Below are 24,112 nucleotides of genomic sequence, written 5' to 3'. Positions count from 1 at the left end.
ATTTAAATGCTACTTCACATTCCAGAAAAGGTCACCATTTCTCCCACCTTGAACTTCCATTGGTCATTCTATTACGTTCAAAAGTCACATTGTTTAACTCTCCTGAATACAAACAATAAGTGGTCCAATTGTCATAGAGTTACATTTCATTGCATGCTAACCTAAATACAAGTGCATGGATCTATTGTGGATTAGAGGCTAGGGTGAAATGGCCTACTCTACTGCTAGATGACGTCAAACTCCTAGTCTAGTAGCCTAATTCAGTAGGATACTTAGCCCTGCAACATCATGGTAAAGTCAAATACCAATTTAAATAGCAGATTTTATTGCTGTATGTTTATGTAGATAAGCCTACGGTTTCCTCTGGGGTTTCTCTGGTAGAGAGAGAGAGAGGCTTTGAAACACTGACCTTCATTTACAAGTCAGGGCACATTTGTCATGTAACCCACTACATGCCTAAAAATGCATCCTGATTCAACAAACGCAGCTCAACCCAAACCTTTCCTGTCGGTCAGTGTCTCAAAAATAAAGTAAAATAACCAGATTTTTGAATCTCCCTATTTACTTCCAAGAAAAACCAGAACAAGAAAGCTTGACTTCCAGGAACAGAAAACCATATGCTCCTGCCAGAAAAATCCCCACTTCATTCACTCTGAAAACACCTATAAACTCAAGGCGAAAAATGTACTGCTCTGCAAAGACCGATGTGTTTCAGGGAATAAGATCAGCTTTAATTTCTACAGCAGCGTGAAGCCAGAGGCTGTGTCCCAAATGGCATGATATTCACTACGTAGTGCACTTATTTTGACCAGAGCCCTATGGGCCCTGGTCAAAAGTAGTGCACTACATGGGGGATAGGATGCCATTCGGGACACAAACAGATCAAAAGTAGTGCACTACATGGGGGATAGGATGCCATTCGGGACACAGAGTCAACATAGCTGCCGACCAAATTATAAACCTAGAGCTAACCTACATATATATTTCTCTCTGCAGAACTTGGACTCATGCTTATATGATCAATGTTAAAATGTGCTGCTGCACATTGCCAAACTTGTATTTAACCTGTCATTTCCATAAAGATGTTCCTTCTAATCCTATTCTAGGCAGTTCAATTTTTTGAATTGTTTAAAACTGCAGTATGTCACTTTTTGGGCGACCTGACCGAATTCACATAGAAATGTGAGTTATAGATCTATCATCCTCATTGAAAGCAAGTCTAAGAAGCGGCAGATCTACGTGCACTATTTCTATGCATCCCTTGCTTAAATTTAGTTTTTGTGTCTTACTTTAGTTTTGTGCACCAGCTTCAAACAGCTGGTGTACAAATATATTTCACAGCAGTTTAGATGGTACAATGATTCTCTACACTATACTTGCTTGTTTTGTCACATAAACTGAAATTAGGCAAACTATTACCATTTTGGTAACACTTTACCTGACACCCAGTGTCAGAACACGTTATGACACGGTCATAACTGACATAACTTGTCATAACCTGTCTTAATATGGTCATAATATGGGGCGGCAGGGTAGCCTAGCGGTTAGAGCATTGGACTCGTAACTTAAAGGTTGCAAGTTCGAATCCCCCAGCTGACAAGGTACAAATCTGTCGTTATGCCCCTGAACAGGCAGTTAACCCACTGTTCCTAGGCTGTCATTGAAAATAAGAATTTGTTCTTAACTGACTTGCCTGGTTAAATAAAGAAAAAAAGAACACTGTCATGACATATATTGCGTTATTTTATGGCTGGTTATGACACCTACATAAAAGTGTCAAAACCCACCTTGATTCAAATGAGTTTTTCCCTTTCAAGAAGCATTATGGCCATCCTGGGTCAACTGGACTAAGAAAATACACTTTATGACACTGTCAAGAAGCATTATGAACATCATAATACTTGCCCGTATATCAGTCAAAAAGAGGGTGTCTTGTCCTGCTCCTGAAATCTGCTGCTGCATTCATTCCAGTCATCAGCAACACAGCATTGGTGTAGGTGCATGTCTGACATCAATATGTGCACAATTACAATCACTTAATTTTAATTGTCAATTTAAAAAATATATATATATATAGCATAAACATAATGTTGACATGTAAGTTATGGTGTAATGGAATGTTTTGCCGTGTGTGGTAGGTTTTGACACACTGTATGTAGGTGTCATAACAGGCCAAAAAATAACACAATATATGTCACAACAGGTCTAAATATGTGTCATGACAGTGTTATGACCATGTTATAACAAGTTATGTCAGCTGTTATGACATGGTTATGACCGTGTTATGATGCTGGGTGTCAAGTAAAGTGGTACCCTTTGTAGCAACCAGGAAATGGCGGAGCAATTTCTGCATAGTGCATCTTTAAATGTCACTTATTTTCTTCAGAGTTTAGGCCTGCACAGAATCCTATTTACATTTTACAGTCAGTATAAACTGAAACAGTAAGCCATCTTGACAAATGGAAACTACTTTAGCAAGTAGGCCAACCTCTGTTTCCAAGGAATATGCCTAGTCTATTCAGTACACTAAAACATTAAACTAACCACAATACTATTTAACACAGACTCCTGAGCTCAATACGAAGTCCACAGCTGTGTAGCAGCCATAGTCCGATGGTTCATTATTACATATTTACGAACCTCATTGCATTGGCTGTTTTCGAGTAGCGGACATATGTTCCAATAGTCAGAGCAGCTCTGTGGCTTTGAACTCTAACATGATTAACGGTGTGAAGCACCCTCAAAGCACCTCGTGCACAGGAGATGGTCTGAGTTTAGATTCCTGGAAGGCTGGATTAGGCTGTGATGGACCTATGATCTTGTTTCTACTATCATATTAAGCCCCTCAACCTGTAAAATAATTTCCCCTTTTGAGAGACCAGGTTGGACTGTTTACTAGGACAGCGGTTACAGGCGGACAAGAGCAGAGAGATCACCATGGAGAACTTATGACCAACAGACAGACAGTTTCAACATTGTTGCACTTGACTTGTTGCAGAGTTGTAAAAATGAGCTAGTATCTAGCAAGGCAGCCTGGCTACAATAATAGTAAGCTGTGGAATGTATCCCCTCATATATAGGATCTTCTCAGGTAACATTATGAAAGTTTTTGAGGATGTATTGAAGTCAAGTGTATTTTGCTTGTGTAACAGGGTTGGTTATGTTTCCACTTGACACTGCAGAAATATGTATTCAATGTTTATGTATTCCCATTGGTTGGTTGAATTTACATATCGATAGGTACTATACCATTGGTTATGCTTTCAGATAGCGGGAGATCAGGAACGTAAATTCTTCCCAGTCTGATATTGACAGGCAATTGGTAGGTCACGTCCTGAAATACTTTATTCTATTTCCATATTTACAATGTGTACGAGTTCATTACGTACATGTCTTGATGTATAAATGTGTACGGTGCCTGTTAGATATTGGGGGCATCCTGGGATGTGCTTTTGTGTGTATTTGCTGTAAGAGCGAGTTAGCTAGCGCGCTCTAATTGTAACGGTACGTTATTTCCATGCTAACAGACAAATCACAACTCTACAAGCATCAACATACAATTGTCCTGCACATCTAATGTGCTTCCTTGTGTCTATTGTCAGGTACTTATATTTATTGTTTTTTTGTTTTGTTATTATGATGTTTGATTACAAAATACCCCGTCTGATATTGACATGCAAGCGAGGAATCACAAATCTACAGCCATCTAATGTGGTTCCTTGTGTCTATGGTCAGAATAAACACCAATCAACAGGAATCGCTGGCTGGACAGTCCTTTTAAAACAACTTCCCTGGTGAAAAATGACTGCCACCGCCAGTGAACCTTCACGTAACTGTCTCACTGGCTTTGTATGTCTGGCACCGCCAGTGAACCTTCACGTAACTGTCTCACTGGCTTTGTATGTCTGGCACCGCCAGTGAACCTTCACGTAAATGTCTCACTGGCTTTGTATGTCTGGCACCGCCAGTGAACCTTCACGTAACTGTCTCACTGGCTTTGTATGTCTGCCGCTGGTGGCAAAACCCAGTCACCCCTCTGGGGATCAATAAAGTTAACTCGACAGACACTGTGACCCAAAGACCTATTAGAAGCAAACCAAGAGCGAGAACGCAATCCATGTGTCTATGAACTGTTAAAGATCATAACCCTACACGGTGGCCTACATCAATTACAGTGGGGTCCCAAATTATTGGCACCCTTGATAAAGATGATCAAATAAAATAATAGAAAATAAATCATTTAAATACTGAGCTACATTGTATGTTCCATAAAATGGGGACATTTTATTATTTTATACTAATTCAATTGCTCAGAGAAAGAGATTTTGTTTAACAAGTCATCAATTATGGGGGCACCCCTAAAGATTCTTACAAATAAAGTAGTCAAACGTGTTGTATTTGGTCCCATATTCCTGGCACGCAATGACTACGTCAAGCTGTGATCTTTGACCTTCTGTAACTTTATCACTCATCATTATTCACAATTCATTCAGGATGATCCGTAATCATGGTAGCATCCACATTAATGTAGAAGTGTTTAGAAACATTTTCTATTCTTATTTGCAATAAAAGTGCCTCCAAAATGACACAATACATTATTTACCATGAATTTCTATTGGGCACAAAATGATCTGAAACACAACCAAAACAAACTGCAAATGTATCCAACAACTTTGTAGAGTCACAAGCTTGATGTAGTCATGTCTACTTAATTTAGAATAATCTTTAGGGGTGTCAAAATTATTATTTGTTAACAAAATCTTCTTATTTGAGCAATCGTATTAGTATAAAATAATATAATTTCCCCCTACAATATAGTTTAGTATTTTAATTATTTATTTTTAACAGTCATTTTTGGTCATCTTTATCAAGGGTGTCAATCATTTCAGACCCCACTGTATGTACTGCACTATTATATACTGTACCATCTTTGATGACAGAAGTCTATCGATCCATCACTGACTGACCCAACATGGAAACATGATGCGACCCTCCAGATCTACCAAACAAAGAAAAACCAGACTTCTGTTCATTAGGGCACGCAACGTAAAACGCTTGAAAACTTTTTGCAACAGAAAATAAAAGGTTTGTGTCCAGACCCTCAATGTTTCTGACCATTTTCTTCTATTTGGTGACTAATGAACATGACTCAGAATATACAATTCTCCTTCACTGGCATCCCAGACCATAAGCACAAACTCATAACAGGACTACAAACACCTGACCTTTCACACAGTGTTTAATTGAAAGTAGAGCTGGGACGATAAACCGGAAATGATCCATCTCTTCTGCTGATATCGTTCATTACTGTAGCCTATAAGTAGCCTATACTACTAAATGTGAAGTTTGAAATGAAATACGTTTCCTAATATGGGTGATTTTTAATGGGACAATATCCATCAAACTAGTAGTAGTTTAAAGGATAAAAAAAATAATAATTATAGTTCTATTTATCGTTATTGCATCAGTTCATGCAATTTATTGCGATATGGATTTTGGTCCAGCTCTAATTGAAAGTACAAAAACTGAGACAATTCCATCCATATAAAATCCAGTTCAATAGTCCAACCTTGGAGTGCTGTGGCAAACCTCCAGTCAGTTCACCCAGCTCTCTCTCGCTCTCTCTCCAACACCGCCTTGGAGCTGAGCCCAGAATCCCATAACATTTACAAGTTATATAACCCCAGGATAAAGAGGCTGTTTCTGCCCATTATTTACCAATTAAAAAACTGACAGTGTGAATGAGCCCGTCGAGGAAGAGATCAGATGCATAGGATAGCTACTTCTAGGAACTGTTAAGCTAGTTGAGATACTTTGTGTTTAGCTGCATGACTAAACGAGTGTGTCTTATACTGGAAAAGTGGACATAGCCTATTCATATTCTATTCTTTAGCCTTAACCACAATGAAAGCCCAAGGGAGAGGGTGGGTGGTGGATGACATGCTAAAATCCCCACAGCACAGGCTTCCAAAATAGCCCTTTAGGGCTGGATGGGTTGAACTCTCCTCTACAGGGCGGGTGACCAGGCTGATTGATAGTCTATTTCCCACTGGACTGGGGTTGAACTGCTGCACGTGGAAACAGACAATGTAAAAACAAAAAGGTTAAAACAATCCGGTTAATCCGTTGATTGAGACCACTGCTGACGGTCTTACGTCGGGTCCAGATTCCCCATGCTGGGCCATGCACCATGTGAATCACCATCGATGTATTCAGCCCAAAGGAATGTGCGTCCATGCCACTGCCATTCATTGGCTCTTCTGTTTTCATTCATGCTCTGCCACTAAATCTATTGGCCATGACAGGTACATTCACAGCAAGGTTTTTTTGTTACGGCCCAGCTGAGAGAGTGGGGCTCTGGTTTTTACTTCTCTCTCCCGCCTTCCCTCAGCTCTGGGGTGAGGGAGGGCTTATAGCAGGGGAACTGGGAGTGTTCAAACAGTCTTTTCCTAACCACTCCATGTATAGTTTTATATACAGGTCCATATGTTAGATGCATATAGAGCGTTTTATTATTTTTATTTTTACGTTTATGACTTGTGTAAATAAGAGTTACAAATCCCAAATGGTGCTGCTTCAGCAAACACTATAATATTACCACAGCTAATAAAGAGCTTATAAAATATGGCAGACCTGGGTTCAAATAGTATTTAAAATCCTTTTAACACTTTAGTTGTGCTTGCTTGAACTTGCCTTGTGAAAAAGTACCAATGGAATACTCACAAAAGTGAAAACCCTGCCCAACTGGCCCTGCAGCCAGGCTCAAGTAAACGCTCAACGTTACTGAAAGAAAACAAATCATATTTGAAGCTAGGTCTGATAGATGGTGTGGTTAAACTATGGTCTAAGCCAAAGGTTTTAACAAAAAACATCACAGTAGTAAATGAGAGCAATTGTAACATTCGTAATTGCTATTCCAAATGAATTGATATCTCTGGCACATGAAAACATTTGAAATCTACAAATGAACACTCAAGAACAAAGACAAAGAGGTCAATGTACTGAAATACAGATGGTACACAACGTCTAGTAAAATACATGCACTATTTACCTGATAATTTGGATGGTGTAGAAAATAATCTGGACATCCGGCTACAGCCATGCTATGGAGCTATTTCTCAATCTCTGTTCTTCGGGTTTTCCCATTCACTTTTGATAGATGGTGCAAGAACCTGTAAAAGAAGACAGGAGAGATTAATGAAACTACACACAGTAAAAAAGTTTTTGGTGATCTTTTACAATTATTTTTACTGCATCAAGGATAGCATACACATACGTTTTGGGTTAACATCCTTCTTCAGTGTGTAGCTTCATGACCAACGTTAATTAAACTAAAATGCTTCAGAACAGTGGAAACTAATATAGCACAGAGCACATCTTAACCCACATAAACTCAGCAAAAAAAGAAACGTCCTCTCACTGTCAACTGCGTTTATTTTCAGCAAACTTAACATGTGTAAATATTTGCATGAGCATAACAAGATTCAGCAACTGAGACATAAACTGAACAAGTTCCACAAACATGTGACTAACAGAAATGGAATAATGTGTCCCTGAACAAAGGAGGGGGGTAAAAATCTAAAGTAACACTCAGTATCTGGTGTGTCCACCAGCTACATTAAGGACTACCAGCTGCATTAAGTAGTGCATCTCCTCCTCATGGACTGCATCAGATTTGCCAGTTCTTGCTGTGAGATGTTACCCCACTCTTCCACCAAGGCACCTTACCTGCAAGTTCCCGGACATTTTGGGGGGGAATGTCCCTAGCTCTCACCCTCCGATCCAACAAGTCCCAGGCGTGCTCAATGGGATTGAGATGCGGGCTCTTCACTGGCCATGGCAAAACACGGACATTCCTGTCTTGCAGGAAATCACGCACAGAACGAGCAGTACAGCTGGTGGCATTGTCATGCTGGAGGGTCATGTCAGGATGAGCCTGCAGGAAGGGTACCACATGAGGGAGGAGGATGTCTTCCCTGTAACGCACAGTGTTGAGATTGCCTGCAATGACAACAAGCTCTGTCCGATGATGCTGTGACACACCGCCTCAGACCATGACGGACCCTCCACCTCCAAATCGATCCTGCTCCAGAGTACAGGCCTCGGTGTAACGCTCATTCCTTCGACGATAAACGCAAATCTGACCATCACCGCTGGTGAGACAGAACCATGACTCGTCAGTGAAGATCACTTTTTGCCAGTCCTGTCTGGTCCAGCGACGGTGGGTTTGTGCCCATGGGCGATGTTGTTGCCGGTGATGTCTGGTGAGGACCTGCCTTACAACAAGGCCTACAAGCCCTCAGTCCAGCCTCTCTCAGCCTATAATGGACAGTCTGAGCACTGATGGAGGGATTGTGCATTCCTGGTTGAACTCGGGCAGTTGTTGTTGCCATCCTGTACCTGTCCTGCGGGTGTGATGTTCGGATGTACCGAGCCTGTGCAGTTGTTCTTACATGTGGTCTGCCACTGCGAGGACGATCAGCTGTCCGTCCTGTCTCCCTGTAGTGCTGTCTTAGGCGGACATTGCAATTTATTCCCCTGGCCACATCTGCAGTCCTCATGCCTCCTTGCAGCACATGCCTCCTAAGGCATGTTCACACAGATGAGCAGGGACCCTGGGCATCTGTCTTTTGGTGTTTTTCAGAGTCAGTAGAAAGGCCTCTTTAGTGTCCTAAGTTAATTGCCTATAGTCTGTAAGCTGTTAGTGTCTTAACAACCGTTCCACAGGTGCATGTTCATTATTTGTTTGTGGTTCATTGAACAAGCATGGGAAACAGTGTTTAAACCCTTTACAATGAAGATCTGTGAAGTTATTTTGATTTTTACAAATTATCTTTTAAAGACAGGGTCCTGAAAAAGGGACATTTCTTTTTTTGCTGAGTGTAGTTCTACAGGTCAGTAAACACTAGCCTAAACAGTGAACAGCTTCTAGCAGCAAACAACTCAGGTCTTAGTTAAAGGCTATGGTAAGATTGTTCAAAAGTTCTATGTTGAAACTACTGTACTCATGTGGTGTGTGGAAATTAAACCTACAGTGAACGTCCTCACTCAAAAAAGCTTTTATGTTGCTTTTTTAATAATTCTCAAGAGGTTTATAGACTACAATTGACCACCTTTATCACCCGGCCTGGTTGGTGGTGTTGATCATTAGAACCCAGATGAAAACAGATACAAAAGGTAAAAATTGGTGCAGATCAGATTATGAAGTATTTTGTTGCAACCACTGTCTGAGAATCCTGGTCAGTCAGACAAGATCACATGTAAAACTTATGAGAAACAGAAACATCGACTGACACAATGATGCTGTTATTCCAAGCCCTTCAGCCAATACTTTGCCGGTGCGTGTTGACATGTAGCTAAAGCCTCATCCAATCCCTGGGTCAAGACAGGAGAAAGTTCAACAACAAGTTGGACCTTTGGTATATTTGAACATCTTAAAAGGCAGTATCCTATTAACCTATTGAAAGCCTACATGTACAAATACAAACACTTGTAAATATTTCCCCTGAAATACAGGCCATTTACATGACACAGTCATCTGCAGACTTAGGCCTAGCACAGTTTCTCACTGAATGGAGCTGAATGCCCTTTTGGAGTCCCCCCCCCCCCCTCCCCCCAACTCAAATCACAATTACCTTACAAAACATTTTCATACATGTACAGTTAGACCAGAACCATAGATTTTACGAGTTTGGACATATACACTGGGAGGACAAAACTTTAGGAACACCTTCCTAATATTGAGTTGCACCCCCTTTTGCCCTAAGAACAGCCTCAATTCGTCGGGGTGTGGACTACAACGTGTTGAAAGTGTTCCAGCCCATGTTGACTCCAATGGTCCCCACAGTTGTGGCAAGTTGGCTGGATGTCCTTTGGGTGGTGGGCCATTCTTGATAAACACAGGAAACTGTTAAGAGTGAAAAACGCAGCGGAATTGCAGTCAAAGGCACTTAAATCTGTTACATGTTAAATGTATGTCTTAATTGAAGCAAGGCTTAAAAATCCTTCTTTAACCTGTCTAACATTTATATTTTCCATTGGGGCTATATATTTGGGTGAGTTTTTTTCTCTCGCCTAAATAGCCTCGTTTCACTGCCAAAAATAAAATTAAACCATCTAGTGTTCAGCAAAATAACAACACAATGCCAAATACAGGTAGCCTAGTCAAATAATTAACATCCAATCACATTAACCGTTATTCTCTCGTGGGAAACCTTCACTCTTGCGCAGACATTTAGAAACGAAACATGACCATTTGAACAATAAGTCACAGGAGTTTTTTGAGCGAGAATAAAGACGACTTTTGAGTAGTAAGTCATGAATAAAAGCAACAGATACCATTAATAAGAAGGGGCTAGAAGCGTCTTATATGGTGAGCTACAGAGTGGCTAGGACAGGCAAGCCCCATACTATTGTGGAGGACTTAATTCTTCCTGCTGCCGCGGATATGGCTGGGACAAAGCTGGGGGAAAAGGCCAAAAAAACTACACAGACAATATCTTCATCAAACAACACTGTTTCAAGCATCAGTGACATGGCAGGAGATGTTTTGAAACAATTACTGCTTCGCACACAAGCCAGTGAATTATATGCATTACAGCTGGAGTCAACAGACGTCGCTGGCCTGACACAGTTACTGGTATATGTCCTTTACGTTTATGGGGGTCAATTAAAGAAGACATCCTCTTCTGCAAACCACTGGAAACCAGGACATGAGAGGATATTTTGTGACATCAAATGTGTTGGTATCTGTACTGATGGCGCAAAAGCCATGACAGGGCGACATAGCAGTTGCTCCCAACGCCACTTGAGTACACTGCAGCATCCACCGATAGTCTCTTGCTGCCAAGGGAATGCCTGACAACTTGAAAGAAGATTTGGACACGAGTGAAAATGGTTAACTTTGTTAAAGCAAGGCCCCTGAACTCTTGTTTATTTTCTGCATTATGCAGTGATATGGGCAGCAATCATGTAATGCTTTTACAACATACAGAAGTGCGCTGGTTATCAAGGGGCAGAGTATTGACGTGTTTTTTAAATTGAGAGACGAGCTTAACGTTTTCTTCACTGGCCATCATTTTCCCTTGTCTGACCTCTTGCATGATGATGAGTTTCTCACACGACTGGCCTATCTGGGTGATGTTTTTTCTCGCCTGAATGATCTGAATCTACGATTACAGGGACTCTCTGCAACTACAGTTGAAGTCGGAAGTTTCCATACACTTAGGTTGGAGTCATTAAAACTCGTTAACAACCACTCCACAAATTTCTTGTTGACAAACTATAGTTTTGGCAAGTCGGTTAGGACATCTACTTTGAGCATGACACAAGTCATTTTTCCAACAATTGTTTACAGACAGATTATTTCACTTATAATTCACTGTATCACAATTCCAGTGGGTCAGAAGTTTACATAAACTAGGTTGACTGTGCCTTTAAACAGCTTGGAAAATTCCATAAAATGTCTTGGATTTAGAAGCTTCTGATAGGCTAATTTACATCATTTGAATCAATTGGAGGTGTACCTGTGGATGTATTTCAAGGCCTACCTTCAAACTCAGTGCCTCTTTGCTTGACATCATGGGTAAATCGAAAGAAATCAGCCAAGACCTCAGAAAACTAATTGTAGACCTCCACAAGTCTGGTTCATCCTTGGGAGCAATTTCCAAACGCCTGAAGGTACCACGTTCATCTGTACAAACAATAGTACGCAAGTATAAACACCATGGGACCAAACAGCCGCCATACCGTCCAGGAAGGAGATGCGCTGGTGCGAAAAGTGCAAATCAATCCCAGAACAACAGCAAAGGACCTTGTGAAGATGCTGGAAGAAACAGGTACAAAAGTATCTATATCCACAGTAAAACGAGTCATATATCGACATAACCTGAAAGGCCGCTCAGCAAGGAAGAAGTCACTGCTCCATAACCGCCATAAAAAAGACAGACTACGGTTTGCAACTGCACATGGGGACAAAGATCATACTTTCAGGAGAAATGTCCTCTGGTCTGATGAAACAAAAAAGAACTGTTTGGCCATAATGACCATGGAGGAAAAAGAGGGAGGCTTGCAAGCCGAAGAACACCATCCCAACCGTGAAGCACAGGGGTGGCAGCATCATGTTGTGGGGGTGCTTTGCTGCAGGAGGGACTGGTGCACTTCACAAAATAGATGGCATCATGAGGAAAGAAAATGATGTGGATATTTTGAAGCAACATCTCAAGACATCAGTCAGGAAGTTAAATCTTGGTTGCAAATAGGTCTTCCAAATGGACAATGACCCCAAGCATACTTCCAACGTTGTGGCAAAACTTAAGGACAACAAAGTCAAGGTATTGGAGTGGCCATCACAAAGCCCTGACCTCAATCCTATAGAAAATTTGTGGGCAAAACTTAAAAACTGTGTGCGAGCAAGGAGGCCTACAAAACCGAGTCAGTTATACCAGCTCTGTCAGGAGGAATGGGCCAAAATTCACCCAACTTATTGTGGGAAGCTTGTGGAAGGCTACCCAAAACGTTTGACCCAAGTTAAATCATTTAAAGGCAATGCTACCAAATACTAATTGAGTGTATGTAAACTTCTGACCCACTGGGAATGTGATGAAAGCTGAAATAAATAATTCTCTATACTATTATTCTGACATCTCACATTCTTAAAATAAAATAAAGTGGTGATCCTAACTGACCTAAAACAGGGCATTTTTCAAGGATTAAATGCCTGGAATTGTGAAAAACTGAGTTTAAATATATTTGGCTTCGGTGTATGTACTTCCGACTTCAACTGTATATTCCATGTGCGGCAGAAAATTGAGGCTATGATTAAGAAGTTGGAGCTCTTTTCTGTCTTCATTAACAAGGACAACACACAGGTCTTTCCATCAGTGTATGATTTTTTGTGTGCAAATGAACTCAAGGTTACAGACAATGTCAAATGTGATATAGCGAAGCACCTGAGTGAGCTGGGTACTTTCCCGAAACGGACAACACAAACAACTGGATCAGTTATCCCTTTCATGCCCTGCCTCCAGTCCACTTACCAGTATCTGAACAAGAGAGCCTTATCACAATTGCATCAAGCGGTTCTGTGAAAATGTTATTTAATCAGAAGCCACTGACAGATTTCTGCAAAGGGCTGCGCTCAGAGTTTCTTCCTTTGGCAAATCGAGCTGTTAAGAGACTGATGCCCGTTGCAACCACATAACCTATGTGAGAGTGGAATCTCGGCCCTCACAAGCATGAAAACTAAATACAGTCACAGACTGTGTGTGGAAAATGATTTAAGACTGAGACTCTCTCCAATACAACCCAACATTGCAGAGTTATGTGCATCCTTTCAAGCACACCCTTCTGATTAACCTGTGGTGAGTTATTCACATTTTTTTATGAACAAATATGGTTTTATATGTAAGATGGCTAAATAAAGAGCAAAATTATTGATTATTATTAGCGATGCACAGATATGACATTTTTGGTCGATACCGATATCTAATATTTAACATTTTAGCGGACTTCTAAGCATTCTAGTATAGTTAAATAGTTAAGACACACACATGGACGCAGCGGTCTAAGGCACTGCATCTCAGTGCAAGAGGAGTCACTAGAGTCCCTGGTTCAAATCCAGGCTGTACCACATCTGGCCGTGATTGGGAGTCCCATAGGACGGCGCACAATTGGCGTCGTCAGGGTTTGGCCGGGATAGGCCGTCAATGTAAATAAAAATGTGTTCTAACTGACTTGTTAAATAAAGGTTACACACACACACACACACACAAACCCCACACTGACAAAAAAGTTATTTTGTTTGCATTTACGTACAGTGGGGAGAACAAGTATTTGATACACTGCCGATTTTGCAGGTTTTCCTACTTACAAGAGGTTTGTAATTTTTATCATAGGTACACTTCAACTTTGAGAGACGGAATCTAAAACAAAAATCCAGAAAATCACATTGTATGATTTTTAAGTAATTCATTTGCATTTTATTGCATGACATAAGTATTTGATACATCAGAAAAGCAGAACTTAATATTTGGAACAGAAACCTTTGTTTGCAATTACAGAGAACATATGTTTCCTGTAGTTCTTGACCAGGTTTGCACACACTGCAGCAAGGATTTTGGCACACTCCTCCATACAGACCGTCTCCAGATCCTTCAGGTTTCGGGGCTGCCGCTGGGCAATACGGACTTTCAGTTCCCTCCAAAGATTTTCTATTGGGTTCAGGTGTGGAGACTGGCTAGGCCACTCCAGGACCTTGAGATGCTTCTTACGGAGCCACTCCTTAGTTGCCCTGGATGTGTGTTTCGAGTCGTTGCCATGCTGGAAGACCCAGCCACAACCCATCTTCAATGCTCTTACTGAGGGAAGGAGGTTGTTGGCCAAGATCTCACGATACATGGCCCCATCCATCCTCCCCTCAATATGGTGCAGTCGTCCTGTCCCCTTTGCAGAAAAGCATCCCCAAAGAATGATGTTTCCACCTCCATGCTTCATGGTTGGGATGGTGTTCTTGGGGTTGTACTCATCCTTCTTCTTCCTCCAAACACAGCGAGTGGAGTTTAGACCAAAAAGCTCTATTTTTGTCTCATCAGACCTCATGACCTTCTCCCATTCCTCCTCTAGATCATCCAGATGGTCATTGGCAAACTTCAGACGGGCTGGACATGTGCTGGCTTGAGCAAGGGGACCTTGCGTGCGCTGCAGGATTTTAATCCATGACGGCGTAGTGTGTTACTAATGTTTTTCTTTAGACTGTGGTCCCAGCTCTCTTCAGGTCATTGACCAGGTCCTGTCGTGTAGTTCTGAGCTGATCCCTCACCTTCCTCATGATCATTGATGCCCCACGAGGTGAGATCTTGCATGGAGCCCCAGACCGAGGGTGATTGACCGTCATCTTGAACTAATTCCATTTTCTAACAATTGCGCCAACAGCTGTTGCCTTCTCACCAAGCTGCTTGCCTATTGTCCTGTAGCCCATCCCAGCCTTGTGCAGGTCTACAATTTTATCCCTGATGTCCTTACACAGCTCTCTGGTCTTGGCCATTGTGGAGAGGTTTGATTGAGTGTGATTGATTGTTTGATTGAGTGTGTGGGCAGGTGTTTTTTATACAGGTAACGAGTTCAAACAGGTGCAGTTAATACAGGTAATGAGTGGAGAACAGGAGGGATTCTTAAAGAAAAACTAACAGGTCTGTGAGAGCTGGAATTCTTACTGGTTGGTAGGTGATCAAATACTTACGTCATGCAATAAAATGCAAATTAATTACTTAAAAATCATACAATGTGATTTTCTGGATTTTTGATTTAGATTCCGTCTCTCACAGTTGAAGTGTACCTATGATAAAAATTACAGACCTCTACATGCTTTGTAAGTTGGAAAACCTGCAAAATTGGCAGTGTATCAAATACTTGTTCTCCCCACTGTATGTCCCCATTACCAGTAAAACATAACCAAAACCTATTTCTTTCACTTACTTGCTGTGCTGTTTCATTGTTCATTTGTTCAGTCGTTTCATTCTCAACCAGGATTTCTATGGAACGCCGTTTGGGTCTTTGCATGTCAAAAATTATACTATTTAACACGTCAAATAAGCTTGTTGACCAATCAGGACCTGAATATGACTACACGTCAAATAATAATTTAACGCGTTCATACATTTTTTACATAGTTATTACACATTGATTACACCATCACCTGTATGCTATGATGCTGGTAAAGTTGTATCGCGCACCTACAGTGCTGATCATTTGAAAAAAGCTAGCTAGCTGATGGATGCAAACAATGTTCTTCCCCAAAAATGACAATCTGTTTCAGTAGCTATAGTTAGCTAGCTAACTATATAGCTAGGTGTCATCATCTAAAATAACGGTGGTCAGACCGATCTATGTGAAGCTAGCCACAATAAGTATTAGCCACAATAATGGACTTTGCGGTTTGCCTTCAAGATATATAAGTATGGCATAATTCTACTATTTCTATTCATTTGCATCATTGTCAATTACATACTTTTCTTTTGAAGGCAAACCGCAAATTCCACTATTATGCCTAATCCTTATTGTGGCTAGCTTCACAACACATAGTCCAGTTGAGCCTCACTAGCCAGATTAAGCTTGCTGGCTGCTTATAACGTTAGCTTTGGGCAACAGGGTTACGTAGCTGGCTAGCTATTTATTTTCATGAACTGAAGTTCAATTTCAATAGGGGAACAACAAGTGGCAACCTAGCTAATACAAGGATTCCTAAATCATTGCTAAGAATAATGAAAATCACTGCAGTTTCTACTGGTCATTGTTTTCAGGCTGATTGTATTGGTGCTAGCTAGATACCAAGCTAAAGCTTGCTACCCCAGAAGTTGCGGTCAAACAAATGACGCTTTATTACCAACGCAGTAATGTAAACACATCTTTTTTCTACAGCTTTGACAGTGCTACTGTATCTTTTTTGACACGCAAAGACCCAAACGGCGTTTCGTAGTATGTATTTCGTGACGCTAATAGAGTGACGCATTTACTGTGTAACTCCGGCAGTGCAACATCTGACAAATATACAAACACTACATGCTCGACCAGTCGACGATAGCCAGCATCACTCACGACGGAGAACGGTTGATTGTCAAGGGCAATGAATTCGATTATCTTGGCTTTAATGGAACTCGCCTTTGAGTTGTCCCGCTGAAATGTGTTACTCTTTCAAATGACTGCTCGACTTGTTGACACTCAATCCACACAGCAGACATTGTGGGCTAGTTAAGGAATGCTGTGTTGCATGTATAGAGCAAAATTGTATGTGGCGTCATTACATCATGTACGTTATATAGGTATGCGCGTCAGCTTTGACATCGGTTTTGCACATCAGCGTTAAACTAGACATCCGATATGTTCACCGATATATCGCGCATCCCTAATTATTACTGTATTATTATTTGTGCCCTGGTCATAAAAGAGCTCTTTGTCACTTCCCAGTAGCTGGGTTGTGACAAAAACTCACACTCAATCTTATGTTTAATAAATGTATTGTATACTGTTTGTGTGGCAGGCTTACAATGACGGCAAAAAACAACATTTGAGAGTGCGCTGACCCTGGTTCTAGAGGGGGTACGCAGCTGGAGGTTGAATGTTTGAAGGGGTACGGGACTATAAAAAGTTTGGGAACCACTGATCTATACTGATTGAAGTGGATTTAACAAGTGACATCAATAAGGGATCATAGCTTTCACCTGATCAGTTTGTCATGGAAAGAGCAATGTAGATGGCTCTGAGTGAGACCCTTTTGATGATATTTCAGAAATACTTCTATCAGGCTATTAATCGGTGTTTGGAGTTGCAGTAAGCCTAGACTGTCCCATGCCATGTAGTAATGGACTATTTTCAGGAATTCACAGGATTTTCAGGCTGCCTGGTACTGTTACAGTGCTATTTCCCGTCCCATGGCCCTGCCTGATTACATAAGAAAGTAAAAGCTGGCCGCAAGTTTCACAGCCAGCAGCAGCACCACTCCTACTCTTTCCTGCTCCACAACAAAATTAGAGGAAGCCCCCTGAAGGATGTCATGGTGGCCATAGATCATGTGGACCATCGTCAGAGACGAGAGAGAGAGAGACCTCCTTTTGTTAGTAGGTATCTGCTGTTAATTTATCAGCAGGGGAAATACAGTAGCACAGCATTTTCATTCAGTAGCAGTTCTGCCTTCCACTCTCATCAGATAGAGAACTAGAGCCAGGCAGGCCCAGGCCTTGATGCTGAGTGGAACTAACTGAACAGTTTGTGTTCCTTGAAAAACATGTCTGTTCCACTGGGTCGCGGAGGCCCCTGCCACTAGTTTCAACAGAAAAGTAATGGGCAGATTCCATGAGCTTTTTTCCTCATGCTGCCTCTCTCTGAGATTGACAAACGAACGTAGCAAAATCTTCTCCTCCTCGGGTTCTGACTTACATAGAAAACCTTAGAGAAACAGACTTTTCAGAGATTTCTTGGACATACATCATCGCCATAGTCAAAGCAAACTTCCACTAGGCAAACATTTAAATTAAAATATTGTTCTATCCCAAACAATGACTTAGAGTTTACAACAGTTCCTCCAAGTTCCTCAGAATTAAATAACTGTGTAATTACAGTCCGCCAAACCTGATAACAAAATATGAATTATCCACAAAATACAAAAAGCTGATTGGACATAAATTACATTAAAAGTTCTGAGAAACTGTCTTAGTTTCCAATTTGTTGAGAAAGCAGAGCATGAACAACGTTTTTAACATGCAAATAATGATCCACTCATGAGTTTATCTACAATAAAGAGCTTGGCACTTGGATCAATAGAACCACTGAATGGGCTCACTTGTAATTAGTGTGTGTGGGTGTGTGTCCTCTGTGTGTGTGCACTGTGTGTACGCACCGCACTTTGAACTGCTATGTGCGTCTCAGTCCCGGTCTGTGTGTAGCCCCACGGATTTATAAGTCATACTGTCCTGTACGGGTGATCTTGAGAACAGAAGAAACATTGATCTCTTGCCCTTCGCCTATGACACTTAACAGTAAAGCCCTCATCATAAAGCTGGTCTGAGAGGAGAGGCACACTATGTGTGATAAACACTATTTGCTGTGAGATATGGCTGGAAGGGCTTTCCTCCATTAATAAAATCAGAACATTCTAGTGTGCTCTTATGACAAGTGCCTTGGGGGTTACTTGCCATAATTGGACAAATTGATAAAAAACATATACCTATGTTTAATCATTCCTTTTCAGAATCAAAGTCATCCTGTGTGTGTGTGTGGGGGGGGGGGGATAAAAGGGCCTTTGATTTCACTCATTCCACTTGAACAGAATAGTGAAATATGATTAACTGTGACCTTAACGGAGCAATTAGCCCCAAAGCATAGATCAACTAGAAAGGCTGGGGACTTTAGAGCACCGTGTGACACTGGTACTGTACGCATCTGTACTAATTAGAGAGATTGTTGCTCAAGCTTGCGTGAACGAAGAATGTAACTTCAAACCGAGCCTTAACAATGGACATCTTCATCACAGCTAGGCTTAATTATTACAGCCGTGTGAGAGCGGAGAGAGAGAGAGCATGCTAACTATTAGCCTTAACTATTAAAGTAAGGGGTTCTCCTTCTCCACTGGGCTCTTATTCAACAAGACAAATTTCCTCTGTCTGCTTGTGGGATTTCAAGTCAACATTTCTCCATGCCAGGGTGGGAGGGAGGGGTGCAGTCAGAGGTTTGAGGTCTATTCCTCAGGCTATGCTCATGTTTCTCATGCAGTTAACTTGTTCTGTTGTCTTTGCCTGTCTAGTCACACTGAGCTAGAGAACAACAGTAGATCTATACTGTACGTGACGATACAACTATGTTGTGACAATCAATGTCATCTTAACATACGGAGGAAAAGGGGCACCTATCAACAACATAACTACTAGACTGTACTTGGTCCTTGATGTTATGATGAGAGCTGACTGCATGCATTTCATTGGGATTCATTCTTCATGTGCTATATTAGAACTAGAGGTTAATCGATTAATCGGAATGGCCGATTAATTAGGGCCGATTTCGTTTTCAGAACAATCGGTAATCGGCATTTTTGGACACCGATTATGGCCGATTACATTGCACTCCACGAGGCGACTGCGTGGCAGGCTGACTACCTGTTACGTGAGTGCAGCAAGGAGCCAAGGTAAGTTGCTATCTAGCATTAAACTTATCTTATAAAAAACAATCAATCTTAACATAATCACTAGTTAACTACACATGGTTTTGATATTACTAGTTTATCCAGCTTGTCCTGAGTTGCATATAATCGATGTGGTGCCTGTTAATTTATCATCGAATCACAGCCTACTTCGCCAAACGGATGATGCATTCGCGAAAAAAGCACTGTTGTTGCACCAATGCGTACCTAACCATAAACATCCATGCCTTTCTTAAAATCAATACAAGTAAATATTTTTAAACCTGCATATTTAGTTAATATTGCCTGCTAACATGAATTTATTTTAACTAGGAAAATTGTGTCACTTCTCTTGCGTTCTGTGCAAGCAGAGTCAGGGTATATGCAGCAGTTTGGGCCGCCTGGCTCGTTGCGAACTGTGTGAAGACCATTTCTTCCTAACAAAGACCGTAATTAATTTGCCAGAATTGTACATAATTATGACATAACATTGAAGGTTCTGCAATGTAAAAGCAATATTTACACTTTGGGATGCCACCCGTTAGATAAAATTCGATATGATTCCGTATTTCACTGAAAGAATAAATGCTTTGTTTTCGAAATGATAGTTTCCAGATTTGACCATATTAATGACCTAAGGCTCGTATTTCTGTGTGTTATTATATTATAATTAAGTCTATGATTTGATATTTGATAGAGCAGTCTGACTGAGCGGTGGTAGGCAGCAGCAGGCTTGTAAGCATTCATTCAAAAAGCACTTTCCTGCATTTGCCAGCCGCTCTTCGCTGTGCTTCAAGCATTGCGCTGTTCAAGCCTATCAACTCCCGAGATTAGGCTGGCAATACTATAGTGCCTATAAGAACATCCAATAGTCAAAGGTATATGAAATACAAATGGTATAGAGAGAAATAGTCCTATAATAACTACAACCTAAAACTTCTCACCTGGGAATATTGAAGACTCATGTTAAAAGGAACCACCAGCTTTCATATGTTATGAGCAAGGAACTTAAACGTTAGCTTTTTTACATGGCACATATTGCACTTTTACTTTCCTCTCAACACTTTGTTTTTGCATTATTTAAACCAAATTGAACATGTTTCATTATTTATTTGAGACTAAATTGATTTTATTGATGTATTATATTAAGTTAAAATAAAAGTGTACATTCAGTATTGTTGTAATTGTCATTATTACAAATATATATATATATATAAAATTGGCCGATTTAAATCGGTAATCGATCGACCTCTAATTGGAACTATGCAGTAGTCCTACTGTGGCAGGCTCTGGGATGGCTTGCTTTGCTTGGTCATTACGGTACAGTAACAAGTTCATGTGTGCTGATTCTTTACGTTCTAGATTTCAACCACACATTGACAGTCATACGGTGTTGGAATGGCTTGCTTTTGCCTGGTACAGTACAGTAAGAACTTAATGTGTGCTTATACTGTGAGGGGAAAGCTTTAATATCCTGCAGTGATTCGCACCAGAACAGAGGCAAAGCCTAGGCTTGGGATCACCATGAGCGCTGGCTATTTAAAGTAAAGCCTAATTGAAAGTGAACCAACATTTCCCTGAAGAGAAGAGATCTCCTCTTTTGCATGTCGCTGCTGGTTTTAAGGCCCAGGCTGGGACCAGAGATGGGCGTTAAGGAGCCGTCACACTAACTGATTGGTCAGTCAGTGGCTGTGATTCCATGCATGATGGAATCTCTCTTGGTTAACAAGCGTCTTAATCGAGCACAGATTTACAAACAGTGTCGTCAACATCATTGCTTCCATTAACACGGACTGAATGAAGGAATGGAACACCAAATAATTTCATTAAGACCTACACTGGTATCAAATAGCCTATAGGCCTCAAACATCAAGGTAAAAAAAGATGTACAAAGGCTTCCCTTTGATATACCCTAATGATATGCATAACATAAGGCTAAACTTAACATAGGGTAAACAGAACAGTTTAAAATAGATACTTGAGCAAATTGAATGTAAAATATATACATGGTCCTAAACAAGTGCCTAAACTTCATGGAAGTAGAAAACTGCTAACACATTCTCTTGAATAGGCCCACATTCCATTAGATACAGTGTGGGTGGGAAACACTCAACTTTTAACCTCATCTTTCTGGGCCAAATAATTGAGGTAAAGCAGAAATCTATAAACTTATTATGGCTCCGGCTGCCAAATATTTCCTTGTAAATGGAGTTGGTGGGTTGGGTTCTCTGGGACCTGTCTGTGTTCCCTCCTCTCCTGACACTGCCCAACTGCATAGCATTCACAGGGCTATACATTCCCCTCCCTTCCAAATTGGGGCACACTTCAAAATAGTAGGGCTATTTATAGTTCTGGCCATCCAGAATCATAACAGCAACCTGTGCAGCAGACTCGTACACAAGTCAGTCTAGTCATTACTATTACTACCCAGTACGTTTACAGCACTATGCATACTGCCTGAGATTTGTGAGGTAGGCCTGTGGACGTTGGGGAAAACTTTGAAATGGGCATTTAGGCCTAGATGTGTAAACTTGAAATAGAAAAAATACAAACACCTCACAGGTATCTCTTACAGTCTAAGCATTTGGACAAAAATAGTGTGACTATGATCAAACTGAAGATCAATTGAAGTTGAATTGCTTTCATGTCTTCTATTTTTAAAGAAACATTTATATGAAATAGCCTAACTCTGTCCTTCTGTCTTGAAAAACAGCTCAAGCACAACCACTGATAGGGCTTGGTTCTCAAATGCAAAGAATAATGGTGTCCTCAAGGTCCATCAAAGGATAAAGGATTAATACTACTACGCATTGAAAGCCACATGCTGGGTGGTAACCCTCAAGAGAGTGACAATCTTCTAGTGGCATTGTTTCTCCAAAGAAAACAAAAAGCTTCACTGTATGTTGAACAAACAGTAAACTACGCGACCCTGCATTCTGGCCACCTTAAAGCCACAATCTGTGTTTCAGCCCACTGATTGAACAGCAGGACATATCCCAGATTGTGCCTTAAAGAGCATAAGTAGGCCAGCTTCCACCTGAGCAGGTGAGACCCGGTCTTGCAGGCTGTTACGATGCCTGCCTGCCTTACTGTCTGCATACCAACCTACTACACTGCCTGCCTGCTACACTGCCTGCCACACTGCCAGCCTGCTACACTGCCTACCTGCCACACCGCCTGCCTGCTTGCAGATCATCCCCTCCATACCACACCACATGATTGCTGGATGAAGCTCACTGCAGTCCTCTGGAATGCTGGGAGCAAATTCTTTCCACGTAGGCTATTGGATAAAAAAAGAGCAATGCCCTGAATGGTATGCACTGATTTGTAGGCCAAAGAGTGGTGATGAAAGAAGGCCCTCGGGCAGTGTGCGGGCCGGGGCATTGGAATGTGCAGCTCTGGCCTGTTCAGCTGTGGAGCTGAGCTGCTTGGGCTATGAGGGAAATGGGAGCTGGAGCTGGGCTGGAAGAGAGCTGGGGCTGGGGAACTGAGCTGCCTGGGAGGGGAGCTGGGCTAAAGCTACAGGGAATCTGGGGCTTGAGGGGTTGGGCTGGGGCTGGGACTAGGCTGGAGATGCTGGGTCTGGGGAGGGGAGCTGGGACTGCGGCCAGAGCCCCTCAGGGGTGTGTACTTAGTTCCCTTCCCATACTCCCTGTTCACCCAAGACTGCGTGGCCAAACACGACTCCAACACCATCATTAAGTTTGCTGACGACACAACAGTGGTCACCGACAAAGATGAAACAGCCTATAGGGAGGAGGTCAGAGACCTGGTGCCAGGACAACAACCTCTCCCTTAATGTGAGCAAGACAAAGGAGCTGATCGTGGACTACAGGAAAAGGCGGGCCGAACAGGCCCCCACTAACATCAACATGGCTGTAGTGGAGCGGGTCGAGAGTTTCAAGTTCCTTCGTGTCTACATCACCAACGAACTATCATGATCCAAACACACCAAGACAGTCGTTAAGAGGGCATGACAACACCTTTTCCCCCTTAGGAGACTGAAAAGACTTGGCATGGGTCCCAGATCCTCAAAAAGTTCTACAGCTGCACCACCGAGAGCATCCTGACCGGATGCATCACCGCCTGGTATGCAACTGCTCGGCATCTGACCGCAAGGCGCTACAATGGGTAGGGTAGTGCGTATGGCCCAATACACCACTGGGGCCAAGTTTCCTGCCATCCAGGACCTATATACCAGGCGGTGTCAGAGGAAAACCCCCAAAATTGTCAGAGACTCCAGTCACCGAAGTCATAGACTGTTTTCTCTGCTACCGCACGGCAAGCGATACCGGAGTGCCAAGTCTAGGTCCAAAAGGCTCCTTAACAGCTTCCACCCCGAAGCCATAAGTCTGCTGAATAATTAATCAAATGGCCACTGGACTATTTACATTGACACCCCCCCCCCCCCATTTGTTTTGTACACTGCTGCGACTCACTGTTATT

At 41.7% G+C, this 24,112-nt stretch overlaps 1 protein-coding gene across 7 annotated transcripts in view; it reads right to left on the bottom strand.

Annotated features, from left to right (window-relative positions):
- Positions 1-24,112, bottom strand: part of LOC139391657 (growth factor receptor-bound protein 10-like) — an 89,666-nt gene that overhangs the window by 57,396 nt on the left and 8,158 nt on the right. For 3 of the 7 annotated variants that reach the window (XR_011629588.1, XM_071139078.1, XM_071139084.1), the window contains exon 2: positions 7,052-7,172. Coding sequence is in view for 4 of the 7 variants with exons in the window: in XM_071139078.1 (XP_070995179.1) it covers positions 7,052-7,102 (51 nt within the window). In the remaining 3 variants the exon portion in view is untranslated. Of the gene's footprint in view, positions 1-4,925; positions 5,012-6,723; positions 6,784-7,051; positions 7,173-24,112 lie in introns of those variants that run through there. The other 4 variants (XR_011629596.1, XM_071139103.1, XM_071139113.1 and 1 more) reach the window with 3 other exon arrangements.

Source organism: Oncorhynchus clarkii, chromosome 3 (assembly GCF_045791955.1).
Source record: "Oncorhynchus clarkii lewisi isolate Uvic-CL-2024 chromosome 3, UVic_Ocla_1.0, whole genome shotgun sequence".
NCBI classification, from domain to species: Eukaryota; Metazoa; Chordata; class Actinopteri; order Salmoniformes; family Salmonidae; genus Oncorhynchus; species Oncorhynchus clarkii.
Note: the sequence above shows the minus strand (reverse complement) of the source record. Positions and strands in the feature narration are given on the sequence as shown.